This window comes from Moschus berezovskii, chromosome 11 (assembly GCF_049115385.1).
Source record: "Moschus berezovskii isolate FMDL1 chromosome 11, NW_MosBer_1.0, whole genome shotgun sequence".
Classification (NCBI taxonomy): domain Eukaryota; kingdom Metazoa; phylum Chordata; class Mammalia; order Artiodactyla; family Moschidae; genus Moschus; species Moschus berezovskii.
The window spans coordinates 70,146,478-70,165,212 of NC_142470.1; the positions used below are offsets into that span (position 1 = coordinate 70,146,478).

The 18,735-nt window shown below is 36.9% G+C and overlaps 1 protein-coding gene across 4 annotated transcripts in view; it reads left to right on the forward strand.

Annotated features, from left to right (window-relative positions):
* RTN4 (reticulon 4) overlaps positions 1 to 18,735 on the forward strand; it is a 71,706-nt gene that overhangs the window by 48,954 nt on the left and 4,017 nt on the right. For all 4 annotated transcript variants that reach the window (XM_055400990.2, XM_088841462.1, XM_088841463.1 and 1 more), the window contains 2 exons: positions 6,608 to 6,815; positions 10,122 to 10,260. In XM_055400990.2, the coding sequence (XP_055256965.2) occupies positions 6,608 to 6,815; positions 10,122 to 10,260 (347 nt within the window). The remainder of the gene's footprint in view (positions 1 to 6,607; positions 6,816 to 10,121; positions 10,261 to 18,735) is intronic.

The window sequence follows — 18,735 nt, forward strand, 5'->3', positions numbered from 1 at the left end:
AGATTTATACTTATTTTTTTCTTCTAAGAGTTTTGTACTTTAAACTCTTCAGGTCTTTAATCCATTTTGAGTTGTATATGGTGTAAGGTATGGGTCCAGCCTCAGTCTCTTTGAAGTTACATGTCCAGTTGTCCTAGCACCACTTGAAAAACTGTTCTTTCCCCCATTGAATGTCTTTGCATCCTTGGTCAAGTCAAAATCACTTGACCATAATGCAAGGGTTTATTTCTGGACTTTTAATTTTATTCCATAATCTTTCTGTCTATCCTTATGCAGCTACCAGTCTGATTATTGTAGCTTTATTGGAAGCTTTGAAAAAGGAAAGTGCTAGTTCTCTAACTATGTTGTTTTTCAAAATTATTCTGGCTATTCTGGATCTCTTGCATTTCCATAGGAATTCTATAATTGGCTTGTCAGTTTTTGCTAAAAGGCAGCTAGGATTTTGATAGAGATTGCTCTATAGATCAATTTGAGGCATATTACCATTTTTATTATAATGCCTTTTAATCTGTAAACATGGGCTGTCTTTCCATGTATTTGTCTTTAATTTCTTTCAATACTTTTGTAGTTTCAGTTTCTAAGTCTTTTGCTCTGTTTAAACTCTTTTTGATGCTATTGTAAATGGAATTCTTTTCCATCTTCAGATCATTCATTACTAGTATAGAAATACAATTGATTTTTTACATATTAATATATATGTGTGTGTGTGTGTATATATATATATCCTACGACCTTTCTGGACTTGTTTATTAGTTCTGTTGCCTTTTTCATGGATTCCTTAGGATTTTCTACCTATAACATTGTGTTATTTGCAAATAGAGATTGTTGAGTTTCTTCCTTTACTGTCTGGATACCTTTTATTTCTTTTTCTTGACTGCCCTACCTCCATGCCTCCAGGACAGTATGGAATATAAGTTGAAAGAGGAATATCCTAGCCTAGTTCTTGGCCTTAGGGAAAATGCTTTCAGTCTTTCATCATTAAATATGATGTTAGTTGTGGGGTTTTTGTAGGTAACCTTTATCAGCTTGAGGACATTCCTTCCATTCCTATTGCTAGTTTGTATTTTTATAATGAAAAGGGTCTTGGATGTTATCATATGTTTCTTTGTTGTGATCGTGTGGGGTTTGGTCCTTAATTCTTTTAATATGGTGTATTATTGATGGGTTTTCATATATTGAAACCAGCCTTGTATCCCTGTGATAAATACCATTTGGCCATGGTATGTAACCCTTTTTATGTGTTGCTAGATTCAGATTGCTCATACTTTGTTGAGGATTATTGTATCTGTATTCGTAAGGAATCTTGGTCTGTAGTTTTCTTGTGATGTGTCCACCTGATTTTGGTGTCAGGGTTGAACAAACATCTAAATTAACTAATGGATATAATGCATAAATTCTTGATGGATATAAGAAGCAATAGTATTTGAATATATTTCTCAGGAAGGAAAGGATTTTGAAAAAATTTTATGACTCCCTCCATTGAGAATCACTAATACGGGATAAACTTTATCTTTCAAAGTTTTTTCATTAAAACCAATTTAAGGAATCTGTGACGCTAGAAATACTGGTGAATGTGAATTAAAATTGTACCCCTCTTTGCTAGAAACTGTATTTTTTTAATCCTTGCAGCTTCACTAACAATCTGTTAAATTCCTTTACAAAAAAAGATTGAAACCCTTCTGTACTTTGCACAGTGACCATGATGACCATGCGGATTACTTCTCAGACCTTCCTGTAGGGTGTATTACTTTGGTCTTATGTTTGCCTGTCAGTACCTCGTTGTCGTGTCTCTCTGACTCTTCTGCCCTTTGTTCCTCCTCAGCAGCAGGGCATCTCTGGGACTTATTTCCACATGACTCTCACGATATCTGCTTTGAGAACTCTTATATAGCTATTTGCATATTTTCACACAGTATATATAGACTTTCAGGCAAGATTTTTAGAGCTCTTCCATTTCTTGAAAAGACCTCATTTTTAGGAACCATTTGATAGGAAGAAAGGAAGTAGTAGATTATAGTTTATTGTACTTGCATGCAGTTAAGTTTATATTAGGCTGCAGTCACTGAATATCACTGGATCATATACATGACTATTCTCATATCATTAGCTTAGGGGAAATTGGCTTGATTCAGCCCAAATCACCAGAACTAACTATGAGCTGTATGTAAATATTAATATTAAGCTATCAGGGAGGGTACTTTCTTCCCATTAGGAAAAGCCTACCGGGAGAACCACACTCGTTATAAGATTCTCTAGTGGTATCAAACAGGAATAGAAAGGGTGCATTTTTGGTAAATATAGTAGTAATTGATGCTTCCCTCAAAAAGGGACAATTTCAGGTGGCGTGAAAGGGAATGAAGCAAATTAAGTTTATAACAGTACAACCCAGGGATAAAAATTGTTAACTAGATAGCCTTTCAGACTTCATAGTTACACATTTTAAATATAAGTCTGAGCCTTTAATTTAGCATCATGCGTGAAGAGGGTGAGTAGGAAGCCTGTGTTAAAAATTCATGTTCACCACTTATTAAATGATCTGGGTCTCGGTTTTCTTGTCTTTAAGCCTGCCTCATAGAGTTTTAATAATTGAAAGAGATAATGTCTGTAGACAGTATTTGGTCTAAGTGCCCAGTAAATGCTGACTCAGTAAATAAAGGGATATGTGGAGAATGTAGATTGGCAACGTGGAAAACATTTCTTAGGTGTAAAAAGTGTGTAGCTTTTCAGTCTTTTTCATTTTTTAGCTCCTCTCATACTGTTGTCATAATGGCATAGTTTATAATGGCTTGAAAAATTATAGGAATGTGAATTTGTTTTCCTAAATCTTTAATAATGTTTGACAAAAAGGAATATTCATTTCAAAAAACTGATATAAATAAAAATATTTAAGCTTCTCACCCCCTAGTAAATCAAGATCAAAAAAGAAAGCAGCTATTTTAATTTAAATAGAACATAAAATCTGACTAATTTGGACACATCGATTGGGAATTTGAATGCAGGATTGACTTGTATCTTTGTACTATCTGTGAATCCTGTTAGTTTCTGTGAGTCTACAGGAAGTAGAACCTCATCCAAAGTTATATAATGCTGAGGATGTGGGTTCCAGGGTGTGGGTTTCTTGAGTCCCTGTTCCTGGTAATTCTTTCCACCATAGCCATCTATACAGCAATCATAGACTACTTATAAGTAATTCTTATCTAGTCATTGAAACTGTTCAGACAGTAACTCTTGTTTTATTAGGTAACTTGATTTGACGTTAATATATGTTGTATGTACCTCTAAGTCTTTTTAATGATGGTAAGAAATAGTGAGGATATCTGCATTTACCTTTTATCAATAATAGTGATATTGAGGATTAATAAATGTTTTGGAGCACTTTGAGGATCAGACATTTTTACAAAGGAAGAGTTGTTTTTTTTTCCCATATAAAAATAGATTTGGGGCATTTACTTGCTCATTCATTAGGTTATCAACTTGTATTTGCCCTGTAATGATGAAAATTAGGTATGTTTTAAAATTCTTTTCCGGGTGATTTATAAAGTGACATGTTTGTGATATAACACAGCAATGTGTGCTAAGTTGCTTTGGTCATGTCCAACTCTTTGCCGCCCTATGGACCATAGCCCACTAGGTCCATGGGATTCTCCAGGCAAGAATACCAGAGTGAATTGCTGTGCCCTCCTCCAGGGGATCTCCCAACCCAGGGATGGAACCCAAGTCTCTTACATCTCCTGCATTGGCGGGCGGGTTCTTTACCACTAGTGCCATCTGGAAAGCCCAGTTACTCATAGGTTGACATTTTCTTTTTCTCTGTGTATTTATTATTTAAAAACCTGAATAAGTGATAATTATGGTGGCATTTATAATAATAAAGAAAATAACAGCTTTGACATTTATTAAGAAATATTTATTTTATGCTGTATACTATATTAAATGTATTCTATTCATTATCTTACTGATGAAGAATTTTGTTAATTCATTATCTCAATCCTTACATCTCAGTAAAATCATTCCTATTTGTTTACATATTTTATAGAGGAAGAAGGTGAAGTGTAGAGTGATTTAATGACTTGCCTGAAGTCACATAACTAGTATGTTATGGGACCAGTGTTTGAGCCTAGGTGATTCTACTGGAATCTAAGTGCTTTGTCTGTGTAAGCTCCTGTTGTGTCTGTCTTAGATAAGCTACTGTTGTAGGGCACAGGGGGAGCCTCCAGGAAAGAATGTTACGAAAGGCTAACTTTGTTACTGCTTTCCCTATCCTCTTGCTGAAAGAAAGAAAACTGCACTGGTTATTAGAATTGTTGCTAGCAGAGACTTAAAATGAGCCCTGTTCCTGTAGGTTTTCTAGATTCCTACCCATTCTTCAAGACTCAGCTTGATATCTGTCTCTTTCACAAAGTCTTTTAAAATTTCCTCCAGTCTTTTTCCTTTTCTAAATTCTCACAATGGTATGGTATTTGTTTTAAAATTTACTGATAGTGTTTTTATGTGTTTTATCATCTTCCTAGAATTATAGTGTTTTAGAGTTGGACAGGGCTTAAAGAAAAATCCATGTCCCTATTTTCAGGTTTTTAAATTCATTCTACTAGGTTGAGTTGTTGTTGTTTAACAGTATCAGCTCTGTGAGTGTTTGCTGAATGTCAGAAAGCTATTAGCATTGCTGTTATTTCTTTATCCAGTGTTTGTTATTCATGGTGTAGATGCACTATTTCAAGTTCTGGTCAGGTCGCAGTTGTGCTAGTATTAGAAACTAGTTGAATAGAACAAAACTGATGTGGGTGTTTTAGGCAGAGTTGGAGCGAACTCAAAATAGAGAAACTTTAATAAATAGTTGAAATCAGAGTTTGAAAACGAAGCTATAAATCATATATAGGGTGCTAAATTAATAGCATTCAAACCAGATCATATTTAGGAGGGTGGAATAAATGTGCCTTAAACATAATAAATGTTGAACCCCTGGTATGTGCAGCACACTTAGGGGCATTTGAAATATTTTAATCAGTACTCATATGGTATTTACTAATAGGAATTTAGGGCTTCATAATAATATCTAACGTTTTGTAGTTCATATACATAAATTTTCCTACAAAAGCACCCTTAACACTAAAGGAAGTTCAAACAGATTAGAGGACCCTGGGGATCAAGACTGAAGTAGCCCCTAGATGTGATTTTTCTTTATTGCCTCCTTCATCTTAAAAATTAACTGTTTAAAAATGTACTTAAGAGTATATCCATATTTATTTTACTATAAGAATGCTCCCTGATCCCAACTGTCCACAATCCAGAAAGGGATGAACTATGTTTAGCCTGTGAGTTCAAGAGCTCTTGGACCTCCTGCAGAGGACGGTTGTACATAATCATGTTCTCCTTGGGTTGTACATAACCTGATCCTGAGACCACAGGCCCCTGGTTATTCGATCCCCACGGTGGCCTGTGACCATGGGCCAAAAGCAGACTTGCTAGGTTAGGCTTTGTCCGACTCTTTACTATTAATAAACATTATATAATAGTGTAACATGTTTTTTTCTTTGACACCTAAGGTTTTATGGCATTGCATTTACCTGCTCCTAGAGGAAAATAGCGGAGAAGGCAATGGCAAGCCACTCCAGTACTCTTGCCTAGAAAATCCCATGGATGGAGGAACCTGGTGGACTGCAGTCCATGGGGTCGCTAAGGGTCAGACATGACTGAGCGACTTCACTTTCACTTTTCACTTTCACACATTGGAGAAGGAAATGGCAACCCACTCCAGTGTTCTTGCCTAGAGAATCCCAGGGACAAGGGAGCCTGGTGGGCTTCCGTCTATGGGGTCACACAGAGTCGGACACGACTGAAGTGACTTAGCAGCAGCAGCAGAGAAAAATAGCTTTCTGGGTAGTGTAAAGGCTATTCCCCTCTGTTATTAGCTTTGTAGGAAATGTTTGTTTCAGTGATAGCCAGGTTAGGTTACAGTTTTGTGAAGTTTCTCAGAGATCTGTAAAAAGCAGAGTCGTGAAACTCACCTGTTTAGTTTTTAGTAAAGTTTTAATTTCTTTTATTTTATTTTTTTATTTATAAAATTTAATAAATGGTACAAAGCACAGTGCCATAAACATTAACAGTTAAAATATCACCAAATGAAAAAAATACTATAGAATACACAGTTGCAAAAAACTACATTAAGTTATTTTACAACTGCCTCAAGCTGCAAAAAGAAAAAAAAAACCCAATGGCTTACCTTAGTTATCCCTCTCTCAAAATAATGCCATTTATATTATAAACCACAAACTCCCCATCAAAAGACGGGAACTGCTTTTGTTAATTCATACATACATATATATATATATATGACTGTATCACTTTGCTATACACCTGAAACAAACACAACACTATAAATAAAATATAGTACAATATAAAATAAAAATAAGTAACAGATCTTTGAAGTTTTAATTTCTTAGCATATTTTGAGTTAGTAGTTTTTCTGTGTTAAGATATTTTTTCTGTTATTTGAATATATATATATACACTTAAGTCCATTTTACTTTTGTAGGTAAATAAAAATGTGGCAAATAAAACTGAGTAAGGTCATGTTCTAATTTCAGATCTCTTCTTTTTGAATCTTTAGTTGTAGACCTTCTCTACTGGAGAGACATTAAGAAGACTGGAGTGGTGTTTGGCGCCAGCTTATTCCTGCTGCTCTCACTGACAGTATTCAGCATTGTGAGTGTAACGGCCTACATTGCCTTGGCCCTGCTCTCTGTGACTATCAGCTTTAGGATATATAAGGGTGTGATCCGGGCTATCCAGAAATCTGATGAAGGCCACCCATTCAGGTGAGATGTCTGGAAAACAAGGCACACGTTGGCAGCACTACAGTCTCAGTATTGACAGAGACTAATTGCTATTTGTAGAGTTACAGGCATGCTTTTTTTTTTTTTTAACTGATAAAAGATAATTGCAAATTTTTGCTAAAAAGCGATACCGAAAGCATCTGCTTTTGAGATTCCCTAATGGTCATTTCCTAGGCTTCTGATGGAAAAGCCTGGGTTTATGTATCATTAGCCAGAGCCTAACTCCACTGCATGTTAGTAATACTTACTTATTAGAAGTAGGTGTTGGTTCCCTAATTTTACTTTTAAGCAAGCTGTATCTTTTTAACGTGTTTGGGATTGGCGAGAGTTACATTTTCTTTACTGACCACTTTTTATGCTGCCTGATCCTGTGCTTTTCCACTGTGCTTCCTCACTGTGTCTGTCTGCTTTCCATTCCTTCCTACTCTGTCTAGTTTCTTCTCCTCCTTCCCTAAGGCATCACGTTGGTATTATCCTCTGCAGAACTCCTTTATTTCACCATTTTCTTGTCTGTAAATTATCTTCTTACTTATTTTGAGAAGTACACTAGTATTGTATCTCTGGTTGCTAATGGGGTGGACACACCTCAACTTGGATCTTCTGATCTCACTTCATACTCAGCACGTTCCCCACACTCATCCCCTCCTTTAAAAATTGAGATAAATATTATTCACATACTGTAAAATTCAGTGGTTTTCCATATATTCATGGAATTGTACAACCATCACCATCTCATTCCAGATATTTTCATTATACTCAAAAGACATTTTGTACCTGTAGCTGCTCCCCACCTGGCCCCTGACAGCCACTAAATTTTCATATTTTTAAATGAGTCTTTTATCTCAGACTTACCAGTTTCTATCACTTAACACCACTGTTGTCCTAATTTCAGGTTCCCAGTTTTCATGAGACTCTATGAGACTAGACATTACTACATTTTACAGAGGAAACAAACTTTTAATTCAGTAGTATGAAATTGCAATTTCAAAACAGCAGTTATATCATGCCACAAATCATAAAGGAGTATGATTTTTAATTAGTTACACCGAAATATATAAGAACATTGTCAGGTCAACACTTCTAAATTATCTATATATTGTTTGATTTTAAAGAAGACTTTTAAAAGAAACTAACAAAACATTGTCATTAGCTCAAAGGCCTTTTATAGTCATAATGTAAATTCAGCTAACATGCCAATTGAACCGCCTTTTGGACAGTTTTCCAAGTTCTTCAGTCACGTTAGTAAAGTTAATATCATATAGTTGATATGTAATACCTGTGGTCTTTAACTGTGCTGCCGTTGCAGTAATAGCACATAAATGCCAGGTGAACGAATGTAAATATCCTCCGGTGCATGCCTTTGGGCCTGCTGGGCAGACGTATTGTCTTCAGCGGGAACAAAAGCAGTGGTACAGCGAAACAGAAAACAGCTAAAGTCATGTTAGCCACTTCTCTGTATTTCTTAAAACCTGCATTAATAAATTTTTGCTGGTTTAAGGGTTAGGTGTGAATATTTGACCATTTTTAACTTGATAATAATAACTTGCTATTTGTTGGCCAATAAATAATAACGGACTGGGAAGCCTGGCGTGCTGCAGTCCATGGGATCGCAGAGTTGGACACAACTGAGCAACTGAACTGAGCTGAAATAATAGTTTTCCTGTGCTAGACACTGTACTAATAAAGATAATGTTCCTCGTCCTTGACAGTTTATACTGTAGTAGAAAAAAATATACAAGTATACACGGTCTGTATTTCAGGATGGATATGATAATTCCTATAAGAATAATACAAAAGAAAGCATTATTTAGGTTACATAGTAGGGTGGGGGAGAGGCTTTCATGTATGGGTGGGATTTGAGGTGGTGCTGACTGACTTGGGTGTGCCGTCGCCAGAGGTGAGAGGAGAGCGCTGTGGGTGGGGAAAAGAGCATGAGGAACAAAGCCTCCTGTTAAGGTGAAGAACGTTTGATGAAAGCTCAGTTTTGAACTACAGCATGGTAGTGAGATAGAAGATTGGCAACATTCAGGGTTGGAAAGTCAGAATCATAGAATGTTTGAGTTTGAATGGATTCAGGAAGTCTGTTTCTCTAATTTTGCAGAGTTGGAACCATGACCCAGAGAAGTTACATGACTTTGCAAGGTTAAATAAAGGAATCCAAATAAGTCCACTTAAATTATAGTGATGGTACAGTGAATAAAAACAAGGAGATATGTTTGGGCATATTGCAGGAGTAAAACTCGGAGACAAGGAGTTACTAGAGAGGACTGTAATTTCCAGTGTGACTAGTGTCCACAGACATGGGGAGTTTTTGAGAGGGACTGGATAAGGAGCTGCTTCCAACAGAGAGAGTAACACTTTTGATTGCCCCAAGATGCTTGAAACAATAATGAAACAGTTCCTGCTGACTTGACTATTTTTCCCATTACAGTTGTCTTCTTAAATTTAACAATTCCAGCTATTTCACTATAGATTGGAGCACCTGAATGAACAGTCCGGGGCTTGATTTATTGGTGTTTTCATTCCAGTATTCTTGTCTGGAAAATCTCATGGACGGAGGAACCTGGTAGGCTACACAGTTCATGGGGTCGCAAAGAGTCAGACCTGACTGATCGACTTCACTTTCACTTTGTTTCCCCTGAAGATTAGGCAAAGAGAGTGTAGTTATTTGGAAATGAATAGGATCTTTGTTAGGAAAAGTTGATAACATTTTGTCCACCTGAAAAAACCAAATCCACAATAATAACTACCATTAACTGAGTGCTTCTTTGTCCTTGATTGTGTTAATAAACACTTTACTCATTGAAATCTCAAGATAATCTCTGTTGTATAAATGAGGAAACCGAGTTAAAGGGATGACTGCTGCTGCTGCTGCTAAGTTGCTTCAGTCGTGTCTGACTCTTCCCGACCCCATTGACGGCAGTCCACCAGGCTCCTCCGTCCATGGGATCCTCCAGGCAAGAGTACTGGAGTGGGGTGCCACTGCCTTCTCCTAAGGGTTGACTAAATAACTTCTAAAGTTACACAGCCAGGTAAGTGGCAGAGCTTAATGTTCAAGCTCAGATAGGTCTGACTTCAAAGCATATGCTTGTTTTCTCTACCTGCCTTATCAGTCAAACACCCCATGCTTGGTGTTTTTACATTGTGCTTATTAATTTGGAAGGGGTGTGCTTCCATAGTAAAATATTTTATTAATGTGCTCCTTTACGGATATCTACTTGCCAGTTGATTGACATTCCAAAAAAATCATTCCAGTCAGTGACAGTTAAGATGTGTCTTCTTTTCTAGGGCATATTTGGAATCTGAAGTTGCTATATCTGAGGAGTTGGTTCAGAAGTACAGTAATTCTGCTCTTGGTCATGTGAACTGCACAATAAAAGAACTCAGACGCCTCTTCTTAGTTGATGATTTAGTTGATTCTCTGAAGGTAAGTTTATTTGCTTTCCATTTTTTGACATACCCAGTATTTAACATCGGAGTTAAGAGAGTAAAACTCTGTTTTCTATATTAAAGTAAATGATAAAGATGTAACGAAGTCATTACTGTAAACTTCTGTTCTGAAATTCAGAATCAAATAAAATATTTAAGATGGAGGAAAGGCATTTCCTTTTTAAAGGAAAATTTTATAAATTCTAAGTTTTGGAAATCATAAAGATTAAAAGTGAGAATTTTGGCTGTAAGAATAAAGATTATCTAGTAGATTATGCCAAATATTTTATTTCATCTGGTTTGACTTTGTTTTAGAGTCTGGCATTTAATTTCTTAGCTTGTGTGTAATTCATATATACATATAAGCTATTTCATATCCCTACATTTTTTTTCAAATGTTTTCTTGAAAAGTGTTAATATTCTGAAACACTTCAACTAATCATCAGTTGGTAATCTTTGGAATTTAGTTTTTAGATCTTGCTACATAGCAGCTATTAGTCTCACCTTGTAAGTAAGCTTGCCAGAGTTCAGACTGATTCTAAATAAGCACTAAATTGTTCACATACTGTGAACTGGGACTACAGTACTTTTCCTTTGTGTAGAAACTACTGTCTGTGTTTTGTGTATTACTGCCTCTGATTTAAGACAGACTTGTTTCCTATCTAAGCCTGGGTAGAAATGTACTATGGTAGTAATTACCCCAATTTCTTTTTTCCAAGAGATATGTACAAGTTTTCAGTTTGTTGTGCAAACCAAGGATGTCATAGCAGTAGGACGACTGGGCCTTTAGATTTAGCTAAACAATCTCTGAGGTGGGCAGAATAGGTTTAAATGCTCAAAATGCTTTTAACATGTATCTTAGCCTTAATAGGCCTGTAATGGACATTATTTTCAGCTGTGTGCTTCTCTCAGTTTATTAAGACTTGAAACCTCAGTTACTAATAACATTAATGGTAAAAAATGGAGTTTCCTTTTATTATTTATTGTCTGTTTTGTGTAGAGTGCTTGCATTTAGTGACCCATTCTGTAGTAGTGCTTTAAAATAATCTGATGTCAGTCTGTAAATAAAGAGATCATGGTTATATCATTGGGATCTTTGATTCGTATCGAGAGGAAATAAATAATATTTGGGAGCAAATAAAATTCAACTTTGTACTCATGGGTCCTGGAAGAAACCAGTTTCTATTCATTGAAGTGGTATTTGCAGTGAATAGCTTGACTGCTGGGGGTAGAACATGTTTGAAAAATTATTGAGGGGAATGCACTAGTGTAGTTTAAAATGAAGGGTTTTGTGGGTAGGAGTTGATTGAGAAGAAACACTAAATAGTGACACAGAGGTTCAAACAGCATAGGGCCATCTCTGAATTTGGCAGTCAAAAATTGTTGCAGGGGAGTGGAGGGCTTCGAACAAAGGCATCATGATTGAGGAGTCTTTTTTTTTTTGTACTTATTAATAAAAACTGCAACAGATATAAACTAAAAGTCCTCCTGTTCGCACTGTGTAACAGTGAAGGCAGTTATGCATGTCTAACATTTTTCTTGAGAGAAGAGGCATTCTTGAAGAAATCTGTTTAAAACAAAACAAATTGATTTGGGAATGACTCATTCATTGTTTTCTAGTTCTTACAGATTAGAGCTTAAGTTTCCCCTTGTTTTTAATCAGTTGAAATCTTATTCTTTCAGAGTTTATTGTCATCTATACACAGTTCTCTGTGTAGACAGTTTTGTAGGTGTGGAAATATTTGCAAAGGCTAGGGAAGTGAGAAAATATTATAGGAGGACTGATTAAATACTTTCGAAAGCCTTTAAAATCTGATTTGCACAGATATTTGAAAGTAGGAAATTTTATTAATAAATACTTTTATGAGATAATTTCTTTTTGCTGTTAAATCTCATATTAAAAATTTCCTTGGGTTTTTTTTTTGGGGGGGTTTTTTTAATGAGAAAGCTAACATAAATGAAAGAATCTGAACTTGGTAGATTCTTGCCTTTAGTGATTTTGCTAATTTGAAGGTAATAGGAAGTGGCATATAATGAGATAGGTTACTTTTTGGAATGCTTATATTTTATGAAATTTTCTTTTATTTTAAAAATATTGTTTCTTAATATTGGGGGGAAAAAGCAGTTGAATTAGGAGCCTAGTTTACTACTGCTTCTCCTTAAAGATTAGGAAAGAGAAAACTTTTTTGAATGGTTTTCCAAAGTAGTGTTTTTTGGTAAGCCCAGAGCTCAAGGAAAGCTGCTTGGTGACTTCTGCTGAGGGAAATTCATTCAGGACTCCAAATAACATTTGTATTAATACTCTGAATGATCCTTGCATTTAGGTCTCAAAGTCTGTTAAGGCAAGGAATAAGGCAGGGTGTCTGTCTTGCAATACAAAGCCCTCTGATAATAAATAAATAAATGGAGGGTCTTCCTTGATAAACTTTGTGGTTCTGTGTACATGGGGTACTTCAGTTAAACCTTTTCTTACATCATTGTATGTGGGTAGTATAGATTCCACTTGTTTTCACTGAATAAGGGAACTATAGAAACACAGGATACTTGCTTAATATGTCTTACTGAGAAAAGCTGAGGAAAACAAAGCACTTTTGTCTCTCTTTAAAATGACTTAATAGTATTCCTTTTCTAGAGGGAGTTCCTTGAGTGTTTGCCACTCTCACCCCCATAGATTTTATTCATATAGAGAGCATTTTTTAAAAGATTATTTTCCTTCTGACTCGTTTACCCTTTGCCTTTTAGCCACAGCAGTTGGTGGGAGAATCATATTCTTCCTTCCTTCCTAAACTGAGGAAAAATGTTTTTTTCAGATCTCTTTTTTTTTCTTTCTCTTCTTCAATGTGAAGGAAAAATCAATTTGCTCTGTTAAATTGATTGTATTTTCTTTTATTCAGATTTTAAATTTGGGAAGTTTGCTAATAAATAGCCCCAGTCTCTGCAGTTTCTGAATGAATTTATCTTGTTAAGTAAGAGTTTTTAAAAAATTTATAAGAACCAGCTTTTGATTTGGGATTACTTTTATTTGATATCATTCATAGCTGGGAAAATGGCCACCACATTAATTTTAAGAAAATACAGAAAGAAGTAGTCTCATTTATAATTTTTCTTCATTTAGAAAATAGACATTGTATCAAGCTCTATGGCTTATTTAAAATTATAGCTTTTTAAAATTTGAAGGAGGTTTCTCTGTAAGTCACTATCTTTGTAAGTGTTTCATGCCCTCAAATTTATATAATCTACATTTCTAGATTCTGGGTCATAATTACCACTACTTCTATTTGAAACCTTCTTCCTCAGAAATTACAAAATTTAGAGTCATTATTCTTAGCATGTGAAATTTTTCTTCTCCTTTCTTATTATCATATTTTTGGAAGCGTGTGAGGGGGCCTGGCTATTCTATATGTTATTCGAAGAAATAACCAAACCCCAAGGTTCATCAGGCCTGTTGGAAAACATTTGACATGAGCTGGTTGGTGGTTATCAGTGTGCCTGGTCTAGGTCTCCCTTTTGGTGGTTGACTTGGACAAATAATAAGACACATCCTGCAGATTTCTCCTTTTAAATTCTTGTGTACATTTGACCCTTCACCAGTGTGGGGATTAGGAGCACCGGCCCCCCACACGCTCCACACACAGTTGGCAGTCTGCGTGCAGTTTACAGCTGGCTCTCAGCCCCAGTTCCTCCTTACCCGAGGCCCCTCTGTGTCTGCGGTTCCTCCGATACTCTTGGTTCCATATTCACAGGTTCAAACAACTGAGGATCCTGGAGTATTTACTACTGAAAAAACCTGTGCTGACAAGTGGACCTGTGTAGTTTAAACTCCTGTGTTCAGAGGTCAGCTGTAATTGGTGCATTTGTTTTGTTCCCTTGAAGTTAACTGCAGGCTTCTAAATCTTAGAAAAGATTTCAGGTGTCCCTAGATTGAGAAACAGTCCATTTGCCAGAAGACTAATTCTAGTCAAATATTATGGGCCAAATCACTGACAAAATATTTCTAATTCCATTCAGTAGGATTTATTTCAAATATTAGTATAAAAATTTCCCACAGGCAAATGTTTTGCTCAATCCTCAGGATTTGTTGTAAAGTGGGTTTGTTACATTGAGTGCCAGACATAAGGTAAGGGGAAGAGAATTAATTGAAAAGGAGGTAAAGGAGGAGGGTGCTCTAGTAAAATTAAGCTGTGAAAGCTGTGTCTGTGTCCTTTTCTTGGAGAGCCTAGTTTGTATTACCTTATTAGTTTCTGAGAAGTCCAGAAGAGGCTGGATACCTTTATTTAACCTAGTGATATTTGTCAGCCTGTTTAAATAACACCCATTACTACCAGAACAGTAGTATAAGATGGTTGAACAAATTTAAACCACCTGGTTAAGGTTTAATTCCGTTCTGTGACTCACGTTCTGTGTAAGGAGTCTTTTAGATGGCAGCTCTTATTTTAAAACAATGGTTCTCAGTCTTGGCTGCACATTGCAATCATTGGAAGCTACACAATTTAATGATACTTGGGAGGGGGAAGAGGTGGGAGTCCCATTCCCTGAAATTGTGATTTAATTTTTCTAAGGACACTGCTTGGAGAGTCACTGGTTTTAAAGGTTGTGGTTTAAGCTATAACCCTGGGCTATAGTTTTCTTCCCACCCTCTTCATTAGAAGAGCATGTGAAGGTCTCCACTGGACTCAGCTTTACTAGGGGATTCTGTCTTTTGAAACCTCAGATCCCAAGAAAAAGTCTACTACTTTAAATTCAGTTCAGTCACTCAGTTGTGTCCAACTCTTTATGACCCCAAGGACTGAGCACGCCAGGCTTCCCTGTCCATCACCAGCTCCCAGAGCTTGCTCAAACTCATGTCCATTGAGTCAGTGATGCCATCCAACCATCTCATCCCGTCATCCCCTTCTCCTCCTGCCTTCAATCTTTCCCAGCATCAGTGTCTTTTCAAATGAGTCAGGTCTTCTCATTATCAAGTGGCTAGAGTATTGGAGCTTCAGCATCAGTCCTTCCAATGAATATTCAGGACTGATTTCCTTTAGGGTTGATTGGTTTGATTTCATTGCTGTCTAAGGGACTCTCAAGAGTCTTCTCCAACACCACAGTTTAAAAGCATCAATTCTTTGGCACTCAATTTTCTTTATAGGTCAACTCTCGCACCCATATGACTACTGGAAAAGCCATAACTTCGACTAGATGTACCTTTGTCCGTAAAGTAACGTCTCTGCTTTTTAATATGCTGTCTAGGTTGGTCATAACTTTTCTTCCAAGGAGCAAAATGTCTTTTAATTTCAAGTATGCAGTCACCATCTGCAGTGATGTTGGAGCCCAAGAAAATAAAGTCTTTCACTGTTTCCATCGTTTCCCATGTTTTTTGCCATGAAGTGACGGGGCCAGATGCCATGATCTTAGTTATTTGAATGTTGAGTTTTAAGCCAGCTTTTCCACTCTCCTCTTTCACTTTCATCAAGAAGCGCTTTAGTTCCTCTTTGCTTTCTGCCATAAGGGTATTGTCATCTGCATATCTGAGGTTATTGATATTTCTCTCAGTAATCTTGATTTCCACTTGTGCTTCATCCAGCCCGGCATTTTGCATGATGTACCCTGCATATAAGTTAAATAAACAGAGTGACAATGTACAGTCTTGACATACTCCTTTCCCAATTTGGAATCAGTCTGTTGTTCCATGTCCAGTTCTAACTGTTGCTTCTTGACCTGCATACAGATTTCTCAGGAGGTGGGTAAGGTGATCTGGTATTCCCATCTTTTCAAGAATTTTCCAGTTTGTTGTGATCCACATAATCAAAGACTTTAGCGTAGTCAATGAGGCACATGTTTTTCTGGAATTCTCTTGCTTTTTCTATGCACCAGTGAATGTTGGCAATTTGATCTCTTGTTCCTCTGCCCTTTCTAAATCCAGCTTGAACATCTGGAAGTTCTCAGTTCATGTACTGTTAAGGCCTCGCTTGGAGAATTTTAAGCATTACTTTGCTAGTGTGTGAGATGAGTGCAATTGTGCGGTAGTTTGAACATTCTTTGGTGTTGTCTTTCTTTGGGATTGGATTGAAAATGATCTTTTCCAGTCCTGTGGCCACTGCTGAGTTTTCCAGATTTGCTGGCATTTTGAGTGTAGCACTTTCACAGCATCATCTTTCAGGATTTGAAATAGCTCAACTGGAATTCCATCACCTCCTCTAGCTTTGTTTGTAGTGATGCTTCCTAAGGCCCACTTGACTTCACACTCCAGGATATCTGGCTGTAGGTGAGTGATCACAGCATCGTGGTTATCTGGGTCATTAAGATCTTTTTTGTATAGTTCTGTGTATTCTTGCCACCTCTTCTTAATACCTTCTGCTTCTGTTAGGTCCATACTGTTTCTGTTCTTACCAGATACTAAGACCAGGTGTTTGACTTTCGGGGAAAATAATATGTTAAAATTGTAATAAAATATCTAGCTATATTTGTCTGAACATCAGGTAACCATAATGTTCCAGAATTCCGTCTGAAATCTGAAAGTGAGAAAAAAGGCCTGAATTCCAGAAATAGCTGACCCAAAAGAACATTAAATATAGCCCTCAGGCTCTTAGGCATTTATTAACATACACATTTTGACAGTTTCCTTTCTGGTTCCTTTGGCTCGCAGAAAATTTAGACAGGAAATGAGCTTGTTAAAATGTGGTTAGTAATGAATGAGGCTGATGATAGCAAAAGTCAAATGATTTTCAGTGTTTAAAACTGCAGAAAAAGTTTGAAAATGTAAGAATTGCCAAAGTAATTTCTGAAATTCTCATGCACCCTCCCCCCATTTTCCTTAAAAATGCCTCCCCACCCCATAGAGACATCATCAAATAAAATCTACAGAGCTTTTCAGTGAAGTATACATGTGATACACACTTGAATTGAATTCCCTATACCCCCAGACAAAAGATAAGACGTGGCCTTTGCCCTCTTCCAGTAAGTATTACTGGACCTTCACTGTGCTTTGCCCTGCTCTCCTCGTGTCTCATTACTGCCTAAAGACGTGAGCCTTTGACTTCCTCAGTTAGTATGCATTGGCTGCAGTGTTGCCAAGTGTTTGCCATGGAATAGCATAGAATTTGTAGGTTTAAAGTGGTCGTTGGACTTCTCCCTGCTTCTTTATAACTGCATGCAGATTCATGACCATTAATAAATGGAGGCGGGCATGGCAACCCACTCCAGTATTGCCTGAGAATCCCATGGACAAAAGAGCCTGGCGGGCTACGGTCCATAGGGTCGCACAGAGTCAGACATTACTAAAGCAACTTAGCATGCATGTACTTTGTAAGTGGCTTTACTGTACAGCAGAGCAGAGATTCTGGAGTCAGATGAACCTGCAATTACTGTCACCTCTGGTTTGGCAACTTGCTCTCATCTTTCTATATCTTGGTTTTTTCTTTTATGGGGATAACAGTATTTAACTTTTGGGGTTATGATGAAGTTATCTGAGAAATTTGTTAGTTGCTGTTATTATATAAGAAATTTCAATAGTTGTGCAATTGCTTGATGTTAGCTCTTAACTCCTTTTTCTTCTGATGGAGTCCTCTCTGGAAACCCTTACCCAGTATTTTTGTTTTGGGCCCTGAAATTTTACGTTTTCTCCAGACTTAGCTGCAACATTTGCAAATTCTCAGATAGCACATAAAAATGTGAATTTCTGGGTTTCTCTCTTAAAATGGGGAAACATGGTGGCATTGGCCTGGAACATTTACTTGTGGAGCTGGATTGCAGGTGCTTCTTGAGAGGTAAAAGGCACATATCTGCCTTGGTCCTCACTGAGACTCCCTCATACATTTGTGTCACCAGCCTGCCCCCACAGAGGTCTGAAGCCTCCCTCCATTTCTCTCTGCACCTGGATCATCTGGCTTTTAGAAAGTGTCCTGCAAGAGGCAGATCTAGTGACATCTGAACCCCCTACATCACCTTGGTGTGAAGACTTGGGCTTCTCTTTCTTTACTGATTTAGAGTGAAGCCTTGTCAGTGACTTTATGACCAAATTAGGACTTATTTTAGCTTGTGTGTGAGTTTCTGAATTTTGTCATGGTAAGGGTATCTTTATTGCTAAAGCAGTTTCTTCTAAAATGTAAGTTTACCCTTCTCTTTTTGACTTGGTGGATGGTGATGGTTGAAAATAACTCTGTTGTTCTATGGTAAACTTGCTCAAGTGCAGAAATTATATTTAGCTTTTGCAATAGGAGTCTGTAAAACTATGTGAGAGGGAAAGGGCTTGCTAACTGGAGTCATACTTCAAACCTTTCTACCAGTTTCCATAGAAGTTGCAAAGACCAGGACAGCATTTATTTTTTGATTTGCAATTGGCAGCTGTTAAGAATGCTTGATATTTGCTCACTTGAACATTAAATTCAGTTATGGGGTAACCAAAGTGTTGCTGTTTATAAAACTGACGGTGCAGGAATCCAAAATTCTTCCTAACCTGCAGTAAATAAACTTCCTAGAGTCTGAACACTTT